This window comes from Ylistrum balloti, unplaced genomic scaffold, assembly GCF_031769215.1.
Source record: "Ylistrum balloti isolate Yb309-2 unplaced genomic scaffold, AGI_CSIRO_Ybal_v1 Utg370612, whole genome shotgun sequence".
NCBI classification, from domain to species: domain Eukaryota; kingdom Metazoa; phylum Mollusca; class Bivalvia; order Pectinida; family Pectinidae; genus Ylistrum; species Ylistrum balloti.
The window spans coordinates 668,722-688,203 of record NW_026782376.1 but is presented as its reverse complement, the minus strand read 5'-3'; the positions used below and the strand labels follow the sequence as shown (position 1 = coordinate 688,203).

At 34.4% G+C, this 19,482-nt stretch overlaps 1 protein-coding gene across 1 annotated transcript in view; it reads right to left on the bottom strand.

The window, feature by feature from the left end:
• Positions 1-19,482, bottom strand: part of LOC132556989 (R-spondin-2-like) — a 42,909-nt gene that overhangs the window by 3,953 nt on the left and 19,474 nt on the right. The window contains exons 2-4 of the mRNA XM_060221453.1: positions 5,611-5,802; positions 854-1,003; positions 297-482 (exon numbers count right to left, since the gene is read on the bottom strand). Of these exons, the coding sequence (XP_060077436.1) occupies positions 297-482; positions 854-1,003; positions 5,611-5,802 (528 nt within the window). The remainder of the gene's footprint in view (positions 1-296; positions 483-853; positions 1,004-5,610; positions 5,803-19,482) is intronic.

Here is a 19,482-nt window from a genome sequence, read left to right as displayed (position 1 = left end):
GTTCGCTCATATAGTTGTATACATTTGGTTTAACATACTATTCATTTGACAAGAATCTATACAGTTTAATTTAGACGGACAGGGAGAAGTTTCAAACTTATAACAGATGGAATGTTTTGGCGGAGATTAACTTAATTCCCCAATCGTTCGGCAGCGCATGCATATATATAGCAAGATAATGACAATGCACGGAACCAAATAAGAACCTATTTTGCTGAAATCCAGATGCATAATTATTTTTTTAGAGACAGTAGCTTTAAAAAACCCGATCCCAATTGCTTGAAACCTCTCCTCACCTGCGCAATGTCGCATCGTCATGCGACAGCAAGTATTCTCTGCCAGAGCCGGACAACTTATTCCGTTTGGAGACGGATGCTCCAGAATCTGTCGTGTCCGTGTGGCTATTCCGTATGTGTATCCACACGTTTGACCATTCCGCGTGCACGGTCCCCACGGGTCCCATGGTCCCACCATACAGTCGACTGTAAGCATGCCCAAACAAAGGCAAAATTATCGCATCATAAGAAATCTTTCAACCCTTACTCTTCTACAATTGTAAAACAAGTTGTCGCAACAGAAAATGAAATTATTGAATTATGGCAACGCACATAGCATAGATCTAGAAACTGAAGTACCCATTAGTCGAGGAAGTGACTTTCTTCTTTTTTTTCTCTACAATTCTAAATTACCATGAAACCGAGACTAATCTATGAGTAGCGAAAAAAGGTGGAAATGTAGCAAGACAGTTTGGGTGTTAATAGACCAAAAAACACCTAATGCGATGGATTCGCTGCCAATACTGATGGTTTTCTTTCAACTGTTAATATGTTGATGGCAAACCGATATACTTTACCTATCATGCGACAGTCTTTGGAATAATTTGCATAATGTAGTCCGTCTGGACATCGTTCGATACAGCGCCCCCTGTAGGATATATATGGAGGCCGACATTGGGTACAGTAGTTCTGGTTGAAGCACGTCTCACAATTCGGAATCTGACAATCTGTTAGAGAAGATCAAACACTATCAATACCAAAACATTAAAATGTTATATAGGAACGCATATCTGCAGGGTCTGAAATTCATGGACACCGGCATATTAACATATTAAGTCAGTGTTTCTTGTTAACAAATGAACATGACTGATCTCCCGATCTTGTTATTTTTTTTCGTGTGCATCAGAAAAACACGTCTCCGTAACATCATTTTTCAAAGGAAAAAACATGTGAAAATATACTCTTAAGGACATATGGGACAAAACCAAAGAAAATATTTCCTCTTTTTTTCTCATAAGATCTTTCAATTATAGTTTTTGCTTCCTGTCTGAGTTTATGAAACTAGTCTTAAACGTTTTTTGTTTCCTGTCTAAGTTTATGAAACTAGTCTTTAAAAAATCATTTTGTGAACACTCAACTCCAAGTCCAAGCGTGTGGCAGCGTCGTCAAGACATCCATTTGTAATAAAAGCGTTGTATGAGTGAAAGAGTATATGGATTGCAAGATAGTGAAGTGAGTCGCCTCATGCAATCATATAATAAGGGCAGCAAGCACCATTCTTACGCCCTATCTGCAGCGTAGTGATGTAAGGACGGCCAAGAGCTGTTCGTTAAAACTGGAGGAAGCAACTTCCCTTTATTTATTTATTCATTTATCTATTTATGTTTGTATTTAAGTATTATGTGTTTAACAGATCTCACTAACATATTTGCATATCCCCACGTAAGTACGTTTCTCAACGTCATCAGTCTTGGAAGAGGTATATTTGCAAAAAGAAAAAAAAATGATTTAGAAAACATTAATTCATATTTCTCTTGTTTTAGGTCCTAATTTAAGAATGACGATGACGTTGTTAGCCGATTAGATTAGAAGGTCTTACTAGATGCTGGTTTTTCTTTCATCTATCTCAGCGTGAAACTTTATAAAACGAACTAATCTCAGCTTCCACCTACATGTATTCCCTCACAACTATAAGTCTTATCTCTCCTATAGCAATCTAATTTTATTGTCAGTCTCTGCTTTAAATTAAAATGACAATTAAGAGAAAAATAATATAGCTTTTCACAAAACACTTTTTTTTCACTTATCTGTTTTCTATTTTTTTTTTTAATTATTTTAATTATTTTAAAAAGTAACAGTCATAAATTAGAAGTAGACGCCATCTTTAACATTCGTGTTCCTTTGTTGGGAATTTTCTTCACCGATTCAATGAATTATAATATCCCAATGATTTTCACACACAAAATGCATTAATACATTCATGCATATAAAACTGCACTTCGTTTTTAACCCTACACTGACTAAACAAAATCACAAAAAAAATATTTAAAAGTAAAATGGTGTCTATTATGGGATTTTGTATGACGAATTCAGACAGATTCTTTGATATTTATTAATTACTTCTGCCGTGAACGGTACACTAAGGTCGTTGTGGGTGGCAGGTTCATACTCAAAGCCGAAGAAGTCATAGTTCAGATTGTCATACATGGGGAATATATTGTGTTCGAGTCGTCCTTTGTGAGCAAGGAGGAGCTGGGGCAGGGATGTATTCATCCGCGCGGCGCGTTCGAGTTTTTTCTTCTATTGTGAACTTCATGATGAAGACACTTTTGAAGTGATAGGCAAATATCAGTGATAAATGGAAAAGCTTCTCTATTTTGTCCGGTATTCTCGGTCACACAAGTGCACAGTTACGATAGATCAGACCATTTTACAGAATGATGATACTCTTAGATCAGGGCCCGTGGCCGACATTTCTCAGAGACATTATATCACCTGTGAGTAATACACTATTTAATATGTTGTCGTCATTGATAAAACTCAAATATTTACAATATATGGAGGATTCAATGTTCAATTTAAATAGCCATCTTAGAGCATCCTGCAAGGAGAGATTCCTAGACTTTGATTGTTGTTTGATAATGCAATAAGGATTTTAGCTGTTTAATATTTATTTTTTCTTCTTATCCAAAAACAGAAAGGATACAATATTTACTAAATTTTGTGAGTTTCATCATTAAGTTACAATGAGCCTTTGTGAAATACTCTACTGCTTGCTTGTATTACACTGCAAAAATGGAGACTTAAGTGATATCTTTTGAAAATTATCCGAAAAGTAAAACCAGGTTTCGCAAGCTGCGATATACTCACTTCTGGAGCCAACTTGAATCCTTCATTCAAGCACACAGATACTACACTAATCTTAGTTTACATACTAGAAAACAGCTTAGATAGAGACATTTTAAAGTTTCAGTAATTTAACGTCATCGACTAAAACGAGATATTGAAAACGTTCATAAACGACCTACAGTATTGTTATAGACGTAATATATGAGTAAAGGTGGGATAAGGTAGCAGAAAAATAGATTAATAATATTTTCTATAGAAACTGAATTTCAATTCTGATACATTTAAAATGCAGTTAGAAGAGTAATGTACAATGTTTGTAGGCGTTTTCTTTTAATTCTATTAATAAGGACTTTATATGTTTAGTCGAAAATTCTTTTTAAAATTACGATGTGAGTGAGTCAGTATTAGTGAACATTGAGAGAGTAGAGTAAAAAGATGGCGTGTGTTTTAAGATAGCCGTTAACATAAACAAATGATATGATAGTGTTATGTCTTCGGTAATCGGGAAGCGTTTTACATATGGCCTGTGAATTGGTTTTCTGTTGATATTTTGTCAGAGATTATTGGACAATTCTGAATCACTCGCACTCTCAACGTAACATAGAGATTAAATCATTATACGAGCGCCTCTTTATTCCTTCGCATTTAAGATATCGCTGACGATAACAAGACTATCTTGTTAAATCGAATATCTGGTGCTAAATCAGTGTGGGAATTTCAAATGAAGTGTATTCATCCTCGTAAAGTGACTTCACTCCGTAATGAGTATATCACGACTAGACAGTTTACAGGCGTTAGTATAAAATTGAAACCGGAAGGCACACGATTGCTATCATATTCCGGAAAATATACGACGGTCGTAAAAATATAGTCAATTTCACCTCTATTACTACGAACAAAATATAATTGACTTATTGTTGATAAAATCCGAAACGATCACTTGTTGATAGCTATGGAATAGTATGACAGTTTATGAATGATACGCTATTATATGTAATTAATCCATCAGGCTTTTGCTTGATAAAAAAACAAAAAAATACAAAAAACAAAAACAAAACAAAAAACAGCAAAAAACCAAATAAACAGCAAAACAAACCCATATATATATATATATGTATTTTTTTTCGTTTATATATATATAGATATATATAATATTTTTCATTTTTCCCTTTTAAAATCAATTACACATCGTTGTCTTAGTATTAATGAAAAATGAAAAATTACCGATTGGAAAGATATACAGCTAGGTTCGTTCTAAGACATCGACGTAAAATCAAATGTGTACGTAAGGGAACGTTTATAATTTGTAATCACCAAATGTATTTCCTTATGTTAAAGTTTAATTTACCATAGTGACCACATCAAGAATAAAAACTTTCTGTCGATTTTTTTTTCTAAATACTATAGCGGTTTGATCTTTAACTTCCAGTTTCCGATAAAATTCTCTTATTTTGTATACCATAATTCCATGTTCTAGCAATTTTGAATAAGGGTGTTTGCGCTTTGTTTTAGACTAAACTGTTTATAGATACCAGTCGGCTAAATCACTCAAGGCTGGACGCTACACGTGTCCGCGTGTTTATTTCCGACACGCGCCATTACTTGCGACACGTGTCATTAATCGTGATCAAAGGGCAATAACTACTCATGACGAGGCATCTCTCCCATCGCCCGATTAAAGAAAGAAAAGAAAGAAAGAAGAATCATCAAGATTTTCAAAGACATATTTTGAATTAATTCTATCATACAGTATTTTGTTTTCCATTTCAGAGGAAATAAAAAAAAGCCCCAAAGAATTCCATAGTTCTCTCTGAGTTAGCTCCATCGATTGGTTATTAATAGATAATGTGTTAGTACGTTGTACTTATCAACATACACGATGTATTATTTTCTAATATGTTAAGAGAGCTAAAATCTAATTCGTTTGTATTCACATTGTTGTGCATTGTACGTGTGATCTGTAGATTTGTGGATTTCGGAAGGAAATACACAGAAAACTGATGTATTTTTTAGCAGTCACAAGTAGATAATGTAAAAATACGAGTGTATTGATTTTAGTAAAGAGACATAAGTAATATGTCGACATTTAGGTTTGGAAAATTTATCCTTGGACAGCACTTTGAGTTTGAATTAACCTAGGAAAATGGATTTATTGTGCAATTTTCTATTTACATTTATGGTTTAGCCTGACGTTTGACTTCCAGCGCAGATTAAGACAATTACATCGACATAACATTCATATTTCTCTTGTCTGTTTTTTATGTTAAAATTCTGCCGCGTCTATTTTAAATATTTTTTTTGTGACTTTCTCCCCGTAGAAGAGAGTATTGACACAACAGAGCACAGGATCATATCACAATCTCCCCCATCCCATGATCAGTGGGTGTTTATTATGATATTTACTGTATATATAATGGTTGCAGCCCTATTTCAAGTATAATTGATGTAAACATCTTCAGTGTCTTTATTCTCACTGGTTACTTACGATAGCAGACGCTGTACTCCTGACGTCGGACCCCGTAATAATCTGGTGGACAACTGTGGGTACACACGCCTCTTTGTCTCATACCTCTTCTCTCCAGGAACAAAAACAGGCGTGGTCGACAGGTGACACACCCGTTAAACCGTGAGCAACTGGTACACCCCCGGGGACACACGGGGTAGTGCCCCACCACCGCTGGAAAAATAACAGGAAGAAAAAATTGAAATTGGTTCAATCGGTTTACACCCGGTTTTACGTAATCGTTCCTCAACGCGATATTTGGACCAAAACTTATCAGAAATGGGAAATTGTCATCCAAATTTAAAGGAATTGGTGTATATTAGGACGTCTTCTACACCACACATAAACTTTCCAGTTAGGAATAAAGGATGATATTTCTATTGAGAGTTTGAAATGCGGGGTGCTAATATCATGATATATAGCTGAATGATGTCCATGGTGTAGAACATGCTGCATAAAGACTCAAATCAATAATCTTATATGTTTAGACGAAATTAGTATCAATGGAATATATCCATACAGATTAAAAAGTCTCACCATATTCTATAAAATAGCATGACTGATTTCTCAGATATTCCCCTCAACTGTGAGACTGCATAAACTTAACTAACTAAAAGAATTTCTTTCAGTTGAAAACTATCGTGGAACGGTACCCTGAAAAATCTATGAAGTTATTACATCATCTTCGGGCATTTCCGCCATGAACGGAAAATCCGTTCTGGTATTATTTTGTTGTCTGTTACATGTACATTATATGGTATTTCCGGAACTGATTTAAACGGAATGTTGACGTAACGCCCACAACGTAATGAACACTGAAATAGAATTACCTGAGATCGCATTTCAATCGCTCAGAATAAGACATTGATCAAATCGGTTTAAGATTGATAGAAAGTATACATGTACAAGGTAAATATATAGCCCTTCCCGTTTTTGTTTTGGTGAAGTCTACAGTCTAAAGTGCCTGTCAATCAATTCTGACGTAATTTGACCTTTACTGAAAACATTAACGTGTCTCAAATTCTCCAAGTCGGGCGAGGCGACGATAGCCAGTTTTCATCATAATAGACGTTGACAATTAATGGGTGTACATGTTTTCGTAGAATGGCGGCGTTATAAATCCATAAGGATGTTATGAAATCTCGCGTTGATGGGCGAGAAAGAACGATAGGAATTCTTTGTTCCTTTTTATGTGAAACAAGAATTTATTGAACTTCTGTTAAGAGTTAGATGAACGCAATGGCATAGGCGCTTGAGAACCAGTTTCGGTAGAGTCTATATGTGTGTAGACCTATGTTTAAAGAGGTTCCCCGACAGTTAATGGTCCCTGTATTAGTTTGTAGTGTACAGTAATAGATTAACACAGCATGTGAACCATCTGCCAAAAACATCAATTTTGACTGGGTAAACAAATTGATCTAAGATGTTCATTTATATAAAATGATCTGTGAATATATAGGCAAATTATCATCTACAGTTAATAATACAAAAAATCAATGGTTACAACTGTTTTGAAATGAAAAAAAGAAAATATTTGTCATGTTTGATTTGAGGTTCTTCATAATGTTTCTGGTTTTGTTTTTACTCTGTATAAGTCTCTCAAAACAAAAACGCAGTTTTGTAGATAAATTTAAATTTTTTAAAGTAAAAGAAAAAATATAAAACTATATGTGTATTAGATTGTTAACAGTGCCAAAGGTTAGACCTGCAATGCTTAGTCTCTGGAAGTGTAAAACATATAGATTTATGGGATCAAAAATTCTCTGTAAATATCAAATTCTAGAGACGATGACCAGCCTTCACATGAGTTAAACAAATCACTCGTTGGTCATTACGCACGCGCGTTATTTGTTTATCGTACGTACGTACTCTAGCCTTTGTGTTCGGTCAGCTGAATGACTGTTAACACTGTCCAGCACTGACCAGTTCACAAACACTACAAACCTCAAAGTTACCATGGTCAGATGCCTCCTGAACGAGATTACCGAGAGTCATTGTTGGAATAATGTCGGTTAAGTTTTCACAATAATAACTTTTGAACGGTGGACGGTGATTAAATTTTCTTATGTAAGTCATTAATTTGAACAATTTTGTTATATGCTCTAGCGGGTCTGTTCGGTTACTTTCCAAATCAACAAGTGACATGAATCTATATTCGTTGCCATATTTTAGAAACTATATTGCTGTGCAGTGTCGAAAACAATTAGAGACGTTTTTAGGAGTGTTAGATTATCTCGGTAAGATTGGTTTCCCCCGTCGATCACGTAGGGTTTTCATACAAACAATTCACTACTGATCTTTAGGGGTGATTTTCATTTTTTCCCTCAAAAAGCCTTTGGTGTGTTGAAGTCATTATTGATAGACCAATTAAGTAATCGAATGTGAATTTACACAAAGAACACCAGTGTTTATTTTCTAATGTTTATAGCACATGAAACTGAGTAAGCTCTGAAGGAACGAACGATAAATATATAAAAAGATCAGTCCTTTTTGATACAAAAGGTGTCATTTTCAAAGAAGCATCACATATGGAGCGAATTATTATGGGATGCTATCAACAGAGTAAGGATTATTTATAAACAGCAGCACCTAATATCCGTACTTTTGCAGGTCATGCTATCTTGACCGCGAACACAGTTGTTTGAAGACAAGCTCTTATTATTACAAGTCCACAACCAAAGAAAGAACGTGCTTGATATTTATCGTTCGAAGTGTATGAAATCAAAGAGAATAAGAAGAAAGGTAGCGCCAGAGTGGTCCCCCTTTACGTAAACCACCCATATCTGTTTAAATGAAGAACGTCAAGATGGCTTTAATAAACCAACACCGGAAGTTATCAAGGAATTCTGGGTCTAAATTGTGTTTGAAGGTATTTGGAAGACAGTTTAAGACTTTACTGAAAAAAGTTCTCTGGTGTGTTTAACATTATGTCAAAGTGGTAATTTGTTAGATTCCGAGACCCACATGCTAGTGTTTACAAAACCTGTAACCTGCTGAGGCATACGTGAAGTCGACACCTACTAGATAGATAGTTTTTGTTTGGATTTAGCTCGTGCTGTACGCCCAGTATCAATAACACACGGCATTCTTACGCAATGTTGATATTGTTTTAGATCTATCAGAGGAAGCTTATTTCAAGCGTTCAGCAAACAGGTGGCAAAATTATCTTTATGTAGTTTAATGTGTCTATGAAGCAAATTGCAGACTTGCCCGGTGGATGTTTCTTTCCCAGAATGAGGGAATTTGTTTGTATCTTTTAACGATATAGGTAATTTTACTGATATATGTACGGCTTTCTCCAAGGGTGGGAGATGTTTATGTTAATCGTTCGCCTCAGGAACAGCAGAATCTTTATTACTATGCACAGTGTTACATAATGATCACATCGCTCTTCGTGTCAAACTATCTTCCTCTGCCATCGATCATTTCAGAATCCACGGCATGTTTCAATTATAACGGAATAAGATTACTAATCATGTATGTCTCATCTTTATGAGAGAAAGAATCAAGAAAATTCCATAATTCAGTTTTTCATAATTATCGCTTATATTGGTTTTAGTTTGGTAGTTTTAAGCTCATTTGCGGTTTGGATTTCACAGAAATCCTTGACGCTTTTTACTTATTCTGTCGGAGCTTATTAGTTCCAAGTTCGATTCTTATTGACGCTTTTCAAGTTAGCAAGTTCGACAGAAATTTCTTAAATGCCCACATGTCCACTACAACAGTTTGTCTTCATTGTGTTAATGGTTTTATTTTTAACTTCATTACCAATGTAGGTCAAAGGTCATGGTCAAGGATACATGGTCAGCAAGTTTGGTACCGGCAGAAAGGTTTTGTCACAAGGAACACACATGCCAAATATGAAAGCCATACCTCTTATGATACAATAGTTAAGGCCAACGATTTTTTTAAATATAGGTCAAAGGTCACGGTCAAGGTCACATGGTCAACAATTTTGGTATCACCAGAAAGTTCTTATCACAAGAAACATACAATCCAAATATCAAAGCCCAACTTCTTATGGTACAATAGTTTGGGCAAGGTTATAGTTGACAACAGATGAACAAATAGCACAAAACAAAATGAACAACAACAACAACAACAACAACAAGAAACAACAATTATAAACAACATTGTATGCACTACAGGTGGAATCCAACATGACCTGATCCACTGTCTTTTGTTATACCATATAACAAAGGAAACAGATAAGACAACGGGACCTCAAGACGTTTTGAAACAGGTTTAGCCGCGTCGAATAAAGTGAAACGTTAACGATATTTAATGAAAGCTTTCTGGATTTATTATCCACCGAACACAAAACATAGTATTTGGCTATAAATGAATGCATGAAAGTTCATTGTATCGACACTAAAGGTAGCGCTAGAGACATATTGACATATACATTTTTGTATCATAAACACAATATACATGTTAACCGAAAATAACCAATATTACAAACTATGCCGAGAGAAAGACACTTATAATCAGGCGTCCCATCAAGGTTTTCTCCAGATGGCACACGCATTAAGATTTTAAAATTAGTAAGTAAATAGATAGATAAATAAATAAAAAAAACGAAACGGATTATGTGCTAAAACCTATTTGTACACTATATAAGAATGCTGATCGATACATCAATATATCAATTCTTATATTAAAATAGCAAAATGGAATAAAACCATTTTGTGTTAAGTACATAGTAGAATACTTTATGAATATCTGAAAGGCATTATTTTCAAAAGATATGAAAAGTCTGTTCTAAATACTAATTCTTTAAAGAAGCGCTATCATAGCGTTAGAAGAGTGAAATCGATTCTCGATGGGCTGTGTTTGGTGTCGAACGTGTTACACAGAATGTACTTTTCTGGGACGGTGGTATGCTAGCAGTTTCTCGTACTTCCAAGGCGTACAAGAACTCCACGTGTTCATTAATTATACATTTATATCTATTTGTTTATATAAAACGGTTATTTGAAGGGTTGATGAGGCGCCGACAGGATTACTGAAAGCCGTCTTTCGTCAAATATCAGTCACATCGTTTAAACGTTTTTCGCTACACAAGTTTGAGGCTGTATATCATAGCGTCTATACTACACGGATGCAATACAACAGTATCACCCTTTTCTGTTCTATAACTAACAGCAGAGAGCAGACTATCCACACGAATTGTTTATAATACTTCTAGCTCTTGTTTGACGTTACACCAGTGGAACAGTACCAAGGAAAATCCTTATGGAACATCAAACACAGATAAGTTATTTAAAGAAAGAACAAAGTTTAAATAAAGAAAACATGTTAAGCATATTTTCTGGCAAGAATGCGACGGGCATTTTTCTTTACAATGGGGACCTTTCAAGCAGGATACTTTTAACGTGACTTGGTAAATTGCAAATTCAGCATGGCATCGGACATTTATTGCCCAATAACATTACATACCAAGCGATCCGGAAGACGTTAATTCCGCACTGACAAGAACATGTATTTTTCCACGTCAACGCAAAAAAAAAAAAAAAAAAATACTACTTGAAATGAAAACTGCATAACGATTGCGGTATCAAGACATTGTCATAAAGAGACGGATAAGTGGGCGTCGTTATTCAAACAAGTGTGTTTTATTTGGAATGTAAATTACCTTCAGCGTCACTAATTGATTTTGCTTATAGACACAACAATGAACAAAACGTAAGGAATTGCCTATTTCGAATCCACTTTCCTACCTCTTTAACATGAAAATTATAAGATGTGAGAAAGGCTCACACGTTCAAATTGAACTCAAAATAACATAAAAGACTAAATCTGGCCAATTTTTGTTCTGCTCAATCAAGTTTAGACCTCTAACAGCAAGCACTGACGAGTCCCAGCAATATGATGCAGTTCAATTCATTATCTGGCTATACTAAAAAGTGATGTTTACTTGTGTTTTTTGTACATTCATTGAACAATAAATGAATATGAACATGTTTATTTTCCTCTGAAGTATTTTTTGAGTGTAGATTATTGCTTGTTTAAGTTGCATGAAGCTTAGTGGCAATCTAAACAAGCAAGCAGTGCGAATAAGATGGTAGAGCAAAAACCACGAAATTGTGTTACCACAAACCCTTTGATATTTTTCAAAGGTAACTGAGCTATGATCAAGAGGAAGCATTTACATCGAAACGAAAAGAATATACCAAAAACCTCGTTTCTGTTGATAAATCAGGACAATGATTGTTATTTTACTGACAGATGTGAACTATTCAAAGAAAATATTTTGTGGGAGCGTAAGTATCGTTCAGCAAGTACTAGAGAGTGTTTTAGGTCTGACATTACTGTATGAAATTGTCTGTCATTACTGTTGATGTTTTATTAAAATATCTAAACTGCTGAATGTTTACACACTAACACGTGTCGAAGTTGTTCAATCTATTTTTATTGATATTCAATTATGTTTTTTAATGAGAAAATAAGAAAAAAATGCTTCTAAACAAAATCGCTGTTACAGCTTAAACTTGATAAAACTAAAACAGTGAACGAATAACAGAGTGGGACAAAGGGAGATATTTTGACTGAAATATAATTTAGGATGTTTGTAGCCATATAAACATATTTTGTTGACAAGCGTTAAGTTTGGATATTCTAGAATAACTAAGCATACTGACACTTCTAGCTGTAATGCACCAATGTTTGTTTGTTTTTTACCAAATGAAAGTCTTTATCATTAAGGATTTCAGAATAAATTACCGACACACTGATAAACAACATTTCTTATAATCGTATAAGTTGGCTTTTGTATGCTGTCATACGGTCAAATCATAAAATATCGTAAGACACATGAACAATAACATTATTGTGATACGAATGTTAAGAAGAAAACGCAGTTCTTAAATAGTATTTTATCTTACCTGAGCTGAGAAAACTTATGTATAAGGAAATGTCTTTTAATCAATTAATTGTGTGACTCTTAAACACGTCTTCAAGCCATCTTTGTTGCTAGTGTTATTTGTTTACGTGTGTTTGATTAAGATTTCCATCAACTTCTACTCAAAGATTTAATTAGAAGGGTTGCTAGCTAGGACGTTCAACTCCTTACGATTAATTAAAGAGTGCGTATACATAAGAAAGGGAAAGTGGATAAATAACATTAATATATATAACCGTGAATGTGCAAAAGCAAATATCACATTAACATTTTGACTCATCCAACGTAGTCAGCAGCCTACATACATATACGAAAACGTAACGTCATGTTAGAACGCGATATTAACTTATATCGTGTCATAAAGGCCCATGATACAGTCACAGGCATTAAGCATTCGTTAATCATTTGGAGAAAAAGAAATGTAATAATAATATGCCACTTGGCGGGAAACAAGAAATAAATACTACTACTTTGTTGCCTGTATTGTACCTGATGTAGTTTACATTACTTGTCTGTATGGAGCTAGTACATTATACCATGATTATAATCTCGGCCTAGCTATCACGGGTGTCACAGTTAGCATACATCACAGAAGCCTACAGTTAATGAGTGGAGACATTTTACAGCATTCCCATCCAAGACATACTTCGACGGCGGCTTCCGTGCTATAAGTATATGATATATTGGTGTTTGAGGGGGCTAGAGAATGACTACATATACCTACCTCTCGGCGGAAACCTTGTAAACAACATCAATCTACTTGTCTATTAAATCTTAGTCATTGGCATATCTTAATTAAAAAAAGACAGGAAAAACATTAAAACTGCTGTCAACCTCCTTTAATCTTGAAAACGTTTCTTTTTTCCTGTTTAGGATATATTTTTTGCGGAAGGATGAAAATATTAGCATCGTCTTTCTTTATTTCGACATATGACTTTCCTCTGACTCGTTTTGGTGTCATGTTTTAAATCAATGCTTAATTAGCATGTTTTTATTTCCTGTATTTATGTGTATACTAGTTTGCCTGTTTCGTTACGCGATAATATAAACAATGCTACATAAACAATGCTACATAAATGAAGACACGTTCTTATCTGTCTCGTCAAGTCATTAAAAACTTCCCAATTACAGATTGCGTTCCCTTCTTACACACATATATATATTTGAAAATGCTGTAAACATCATCATTTTCCGTGTATGCAATATATGATGACGTTGTAAACGACTAATTAGAAGCATAATATGATGAAAATATGAACCTAAGATTACACCTTCTCTATACCATTTCATATACTTTTTTAAATGCATTTTCTTTTATCATATTTACAAAAAATACGTGAAAGTCAAACAGTTGAAATGGATCGGATAAAACTAACTCACGAAATCTATGGGAACATCCAGGGAAATGACCAGTTTCATTCCGTGTTTATCGGGTAAGTGTACGTTGTGGTCAAAGTAGGTGTGAACTTCCTAGCCAACCTCATAGTTACAGGAGAGTAACTATATACAATTTGTAGACAACATACAATTTCATGGAAAACAGCGAATGGAAACTACGAGAAAAACGAGTCAGTAATCACCAGTGCAGTTAATGTGGTTTTTGTGATATAGGTGCGTTGTAGGTATTGAATGTACAACGGATATTCCCTACTCCGTGAACTTTCATATAACGCTTTCTTCCACCAAAGAATAACGTTTTTCTGAAGATACCTAAAATAACTCTTCTGATGAGATATCAATGGAGGTCTTGTATAATCATTGATAAGCTTAATGAATTTGATATGAAATATTCTTCCCTATATATTTTGCGGTTTAAGGTGCAACACAATGGGTATTGCAAATTCTTAATCCTTGTATTTCGAAATTAACAGATAATGATCGAAATCTAAGCGATACCGCCAAGCTGAAAATCGATAAAAGCGAATGCGAAATATGAAAACTTTTCCAACAGAAACCCATGAAAAGAATGTGACAATGTACTCGTGCAGGAGAAGTGTTTTCTAGTTCATCAGCGACGTCCGCAATCTAAATCTAGGTAGGTAAGTAATCTCATGTTCACAAAGTGAGAATCGGGGTACCAAAATATCAAGCATCCTTAAGGCCATTGAACACAACCATCAATAAATGAATAAGATTATTTAGCCAGTAAATAACTTTTAATGCTATTCATCAGTTAAACAGATGTTAAAACAATGTTTTGGGGAGGTTTTGTATTTTATCAGGTTGGTTATAAGTATTATGATAGGTATCGTTTGTCGAAAGAAACTATCAACATGGTACAAGTATGTCTGATGTCTGTCATAATTTAAAATGTGAGAAATAAAAAAACATTGGTTTAAATATCTGCCAGACGTGATATGTTTATCTGCTCTCAGTGAAGACTCTATGCATATAAAATAAATGGCTTGTGAATTTAAACGATAAATTTTAGTTGAAATTCCATAGTAACATATTCCAACTGTTATATAACGGTTAAGACACCGACTGACCTTAGGGACACCTGTTACTTAATGCGGAGGGGGTAGGAGGACATACTATTCTCTCTACACGAAAGTTTGAAACCATCACCAAACGCCAAGACTGGTGATGATATAAGTAACGTGCGGAAAGCGATCTCCCTGATAACGCGAGTCTTTATCCAGTTATCAACAGTGGTTTATCGCCAATTTCACTACCAAGGAAATATACACGTCGACGGAACATGATAAGTATGAATAGCAATTCCACGTGTCCGTATCTTCTGTAAGGTCACATGATTTCTTGATCCACGGGATTCATTCCCAGCGGGAAGCAATCGGGAAAATTGGGCAATTAGGTATATTAGTGATACGAACGGGAGGTCTCGCACTACGAAGACGGAAATATTCTAATCTATATATCGGAAATTTTGTTTAGAACTAACGGCTGTTTATGTATCATCTGTATCTAATCTTACCAAAACGCTGCTAATACGATATAATATGCATCCCACTGCCAAAATATTTATTGGTTTATTTTTTATTTGATTCCGTTTTGATGCCTGTTCTGGTTTTATTTGTATACTACCCACGTTAAGTTTTAGTATTGTTCTTGTATAATACTAAATTCTGAATCTATACCTTTCATCTGTGACTTATTGCTATTATTATGTTTTAAATTTAATTACCGATTCTTTAAAAAAAACAATATATATTAACGTTTTAGTGATAGATATAGAATATACATCTCTATTTGACGTTCTTCAGAAATTGTCAGATATATGAAAATTGCCAAATTTATTGAATTATGGGGCTAGTGCACCTCATTTAGATTTCGAAATATCTTTCGATCAATTTTGACTCCTGGGTAGCCTCATAAATTTCAAAATTTGGACCATGAGCATCACAGACGAGTCCTAAACAATTAATTTGTTTCCTTTTTCCTAGGGCTCGTCAGTGATGCTCGGGTCCTGAATGTTATCAGGTACTCTGATAAATAAAGACTAATGCCTAAACACAAACGAATTGGTGCCAGGCCTAATTTGGATGACGAGCATTCAAAAAATAATTTTGAATATTTTTTATAAACCTCTGAAATACCTTAAAAACTACACATTCTCCAACTTACGAACTTAATGACAAGTGGAACATTATCAATGTGGAGGGGCGGAAACCATCAGCAGTTCCGATTACCTCAAATGAGCACTTGAACCTTAAAGTTCAAATGAGTTGAAACAATGATAAACGGTAGCAGGATTCACTTACCTGAATTCAATTGCACGGTATTAGAAGTATGTACATTAACATTCCCGTAAAAGCATGTGGAAATGGACCTACTGGTACGTAAAGTATATGTGAGTTAAAAAAAGTCTTGACGCAAGTAACATATTTTGATGTTACTGATTCAAGTACAAGCCTGTCAACGAACCAGTGATCTATTTAACCACATCAAAGAATATAACACCAATTGACTTGATTAATCCGAATCCTCTAATTTCAAATTTCTATATGAAGGATTGTACAAATGACACCCAAGTGAATAACACCTTTTAATCAAATTCAGATAAGATACAGTGGAGCCAAACAATGAACTTAACTGCATTATACAGCTGTTTCGTCCTTCTAGGACTTCTCAGTGATGCTAAGGACATAAGCCTGGAACCCAGGAAGCGACAGAGGAAAATCCAAAGTGATAGAAAGAAATGTCAAACTTAAGACGGGGAGATACACAAGCTTCAGAATTTAGTATTTTTTCGGATTCAGTATACCTGATAAGTTAAGAAGAATGTTAAGTACATGTGTATATTCTGAACCGCGGCATCATTCAAATGAACGTGGCATACAGGTTATGGCAAACCTCGCAGGCAAAAAGTCCAACAACAGTGTCTACCACCTGCAGTCTCGAAGATTTTCAAAAGGCAAACAAATGAACAGCAGTTTTTTTTTATATGATTTAGTATTACATACAGTAGAGCCAGACAATGAAATAATCTGTATCCTTCAGATGTTTCGTCCTTCTAGGACTCGTTAGTGGTGCTAACGTCCTTCTAGGACTCGTTAGTGGTGCTAAGGGCATAAATGTGAAACTAGGAGGCGTCAACTAAGTATGAAGAACATCTAATACGTGTATTCTGATTACTCTTCATCTACATGTAGAACAAAGTACTTGTTTAGCAATGAGATATTCACACGATTTCATGCCAATCAATTATAACAATTTTGAAAAAGGTGATTTTGATATGAAACATACTTATGCTAAGTATGTTTTCCCGTCATTTCAGTCAATCCTGACGCAAGTAACATGTTATGATAGTACTGATACAAACAAATACAATCCTTTGAACGAACAAACAGCCGATAAAAATGTATTACCTCTATTTCCATTTCCTGCTACTAAACTTTTACAAGAAACATCACACATATTGAGATGATGTAGTGCATTGTTCAACATAGAGATACAGAAACGTGATTGCAGGATGTTCTTCACTGAAAACATGCCTGTATTTTTATATGGGTCTGTTCAGAAGATTTTTTGTTTTTGATTTTATTTCATACCAAAGACATCCTCATATGCTTCTGTATCGTTTGATATGTTAACATAACGCAATATCAAGTTTCATTCAACCCCTTACTAAACTGTGTTGCAAATGGAAAAAAACCTAGTTTTTTTTTTTTTTAGAGAAAATGAGGTTACTTATATAACCATCGTAATGTAGCATCATATAAATCGAATTCAGAATTGAATTTAGTTTATAGGTTTAATATTTCGTCATACGAAGTGGGGTTTGATAAAACGTTCTTGAATTTGTATGGAACTCTAAAATGGGTATTGCGAAAAGGTGCAGGTATTGAAAACCAGAACGGCCCACGATCCTCAGAATCAGGACAAATTATATCATTTAAATGTTTATAAAAAAACATGATGTTTTCCTTACCTGCTATTCATGCATGGGCATTTTGGTATCGTCTTAGGTGATTAATCAGATAAGGGAAAAAAGCTAAAACATACAACTGCATTTTTACAGCATCACGGAAAAAGTGTTAAACGATTTCAACATTTCTTTATTTCACTCACTGAATAAAAACACTTAATGTTAAGTTACATATTCACGGAAGGAAATGGAAATGGCGGGATACGATAAAATCAGTATTTTAGAGAATACTTGATATTAAGTTTTTGTTCCTATGAACTTTTCAATATGAAAAACCACAGAAGCATTACACACATAAAATAAACCTTTTATCTTTGTCAAATTAGACTGTATACAGTAAAAGGTTGGTGTTTGTGGAGATATTGATCAATTCTAGTAACAAACATACAATATATAGCAAAGCAAAGCTATATCTAACACATGATTAGAAGGAAGGGGCAGTAAACCAAATTGTTCTTGTATGTCTGTGAAACAGAAGACACTGCTGCAGCTCGACTCTGCAGTGGGTGACACATTATGCGCCTCATACGATGACATATGCGGTGCGATATGAAAGTCTAGGTTTTCTCCGAATTTGGTGCCGGTTTATAATGTAGGCAGAATATAAAAAAATACAAATGTCAAAGAACACAGGAACAGTTAAAAGTAGCCAAATATTAAAGACAATGAAAGAAAGAAACATTGTGGAAATATCGAATAAATATCTAAGCTCACAATGTTATCTTTATCAAATTATATACTATTTCATATGTTTCTTTTATAATGTAATCAGTCCATTTAAAAGGATCTTACTTATATGGCTTATGTCGTCGATAGAGAAGACGCTTACCGTTCTAGAACACATGGTTTACCTATATTTATATATATAAAACTTTATAGTACTATTTCAAATACATCTTTGCAAATCTTTCCGTCTTTTATATTTTTTCCCCTCATTTAATTCTACTTTATATTTTGGTTACAATCTTGTAAACATGTTTGTATTTGCATGCCATCTTTATATTTATTCATATTAGTATCATTTAGAGCGGAAATCGATAAATCAAAACTTGTGAATAACATGGGGAACATTTTATACATTTAATAACCTAACATTCATAAACTGATATAAGACGATTTCGACTTGTGTGGCATTAATGCCAACACCCTTTGCCCATAAAGATAATGATAACCTTAAGGAATCAAATCACATTTTCTGATAAATCGTTTCTGTTGGAATTTGATTAAAACTGATGACGTTGTCAGCAGTACGTAATGCTTCTTTTCTTACACGTTAACTGATTACAAATAACCTTGAAATCTCTGAACAACATTTAGCTGTTATCCGAATGATAAACAAAATCTGCATATCGGCAATGCACAAGTGAACTCTTTGTCTATACATGGTATTATTGTTTGCTTTCACCCAGAAAACAATTGGTTCCGCATTCTTTAATCATTGTCCTTATCATTTTCTTTTTCCAGATTTGAAACAATGTTGGTTCTCGCATTCTTTAATCATTGAAATCCTTATCATTTTCTTTGATTTCCGATTAATATTGATTTTCTCAATCGCCACAGGTTT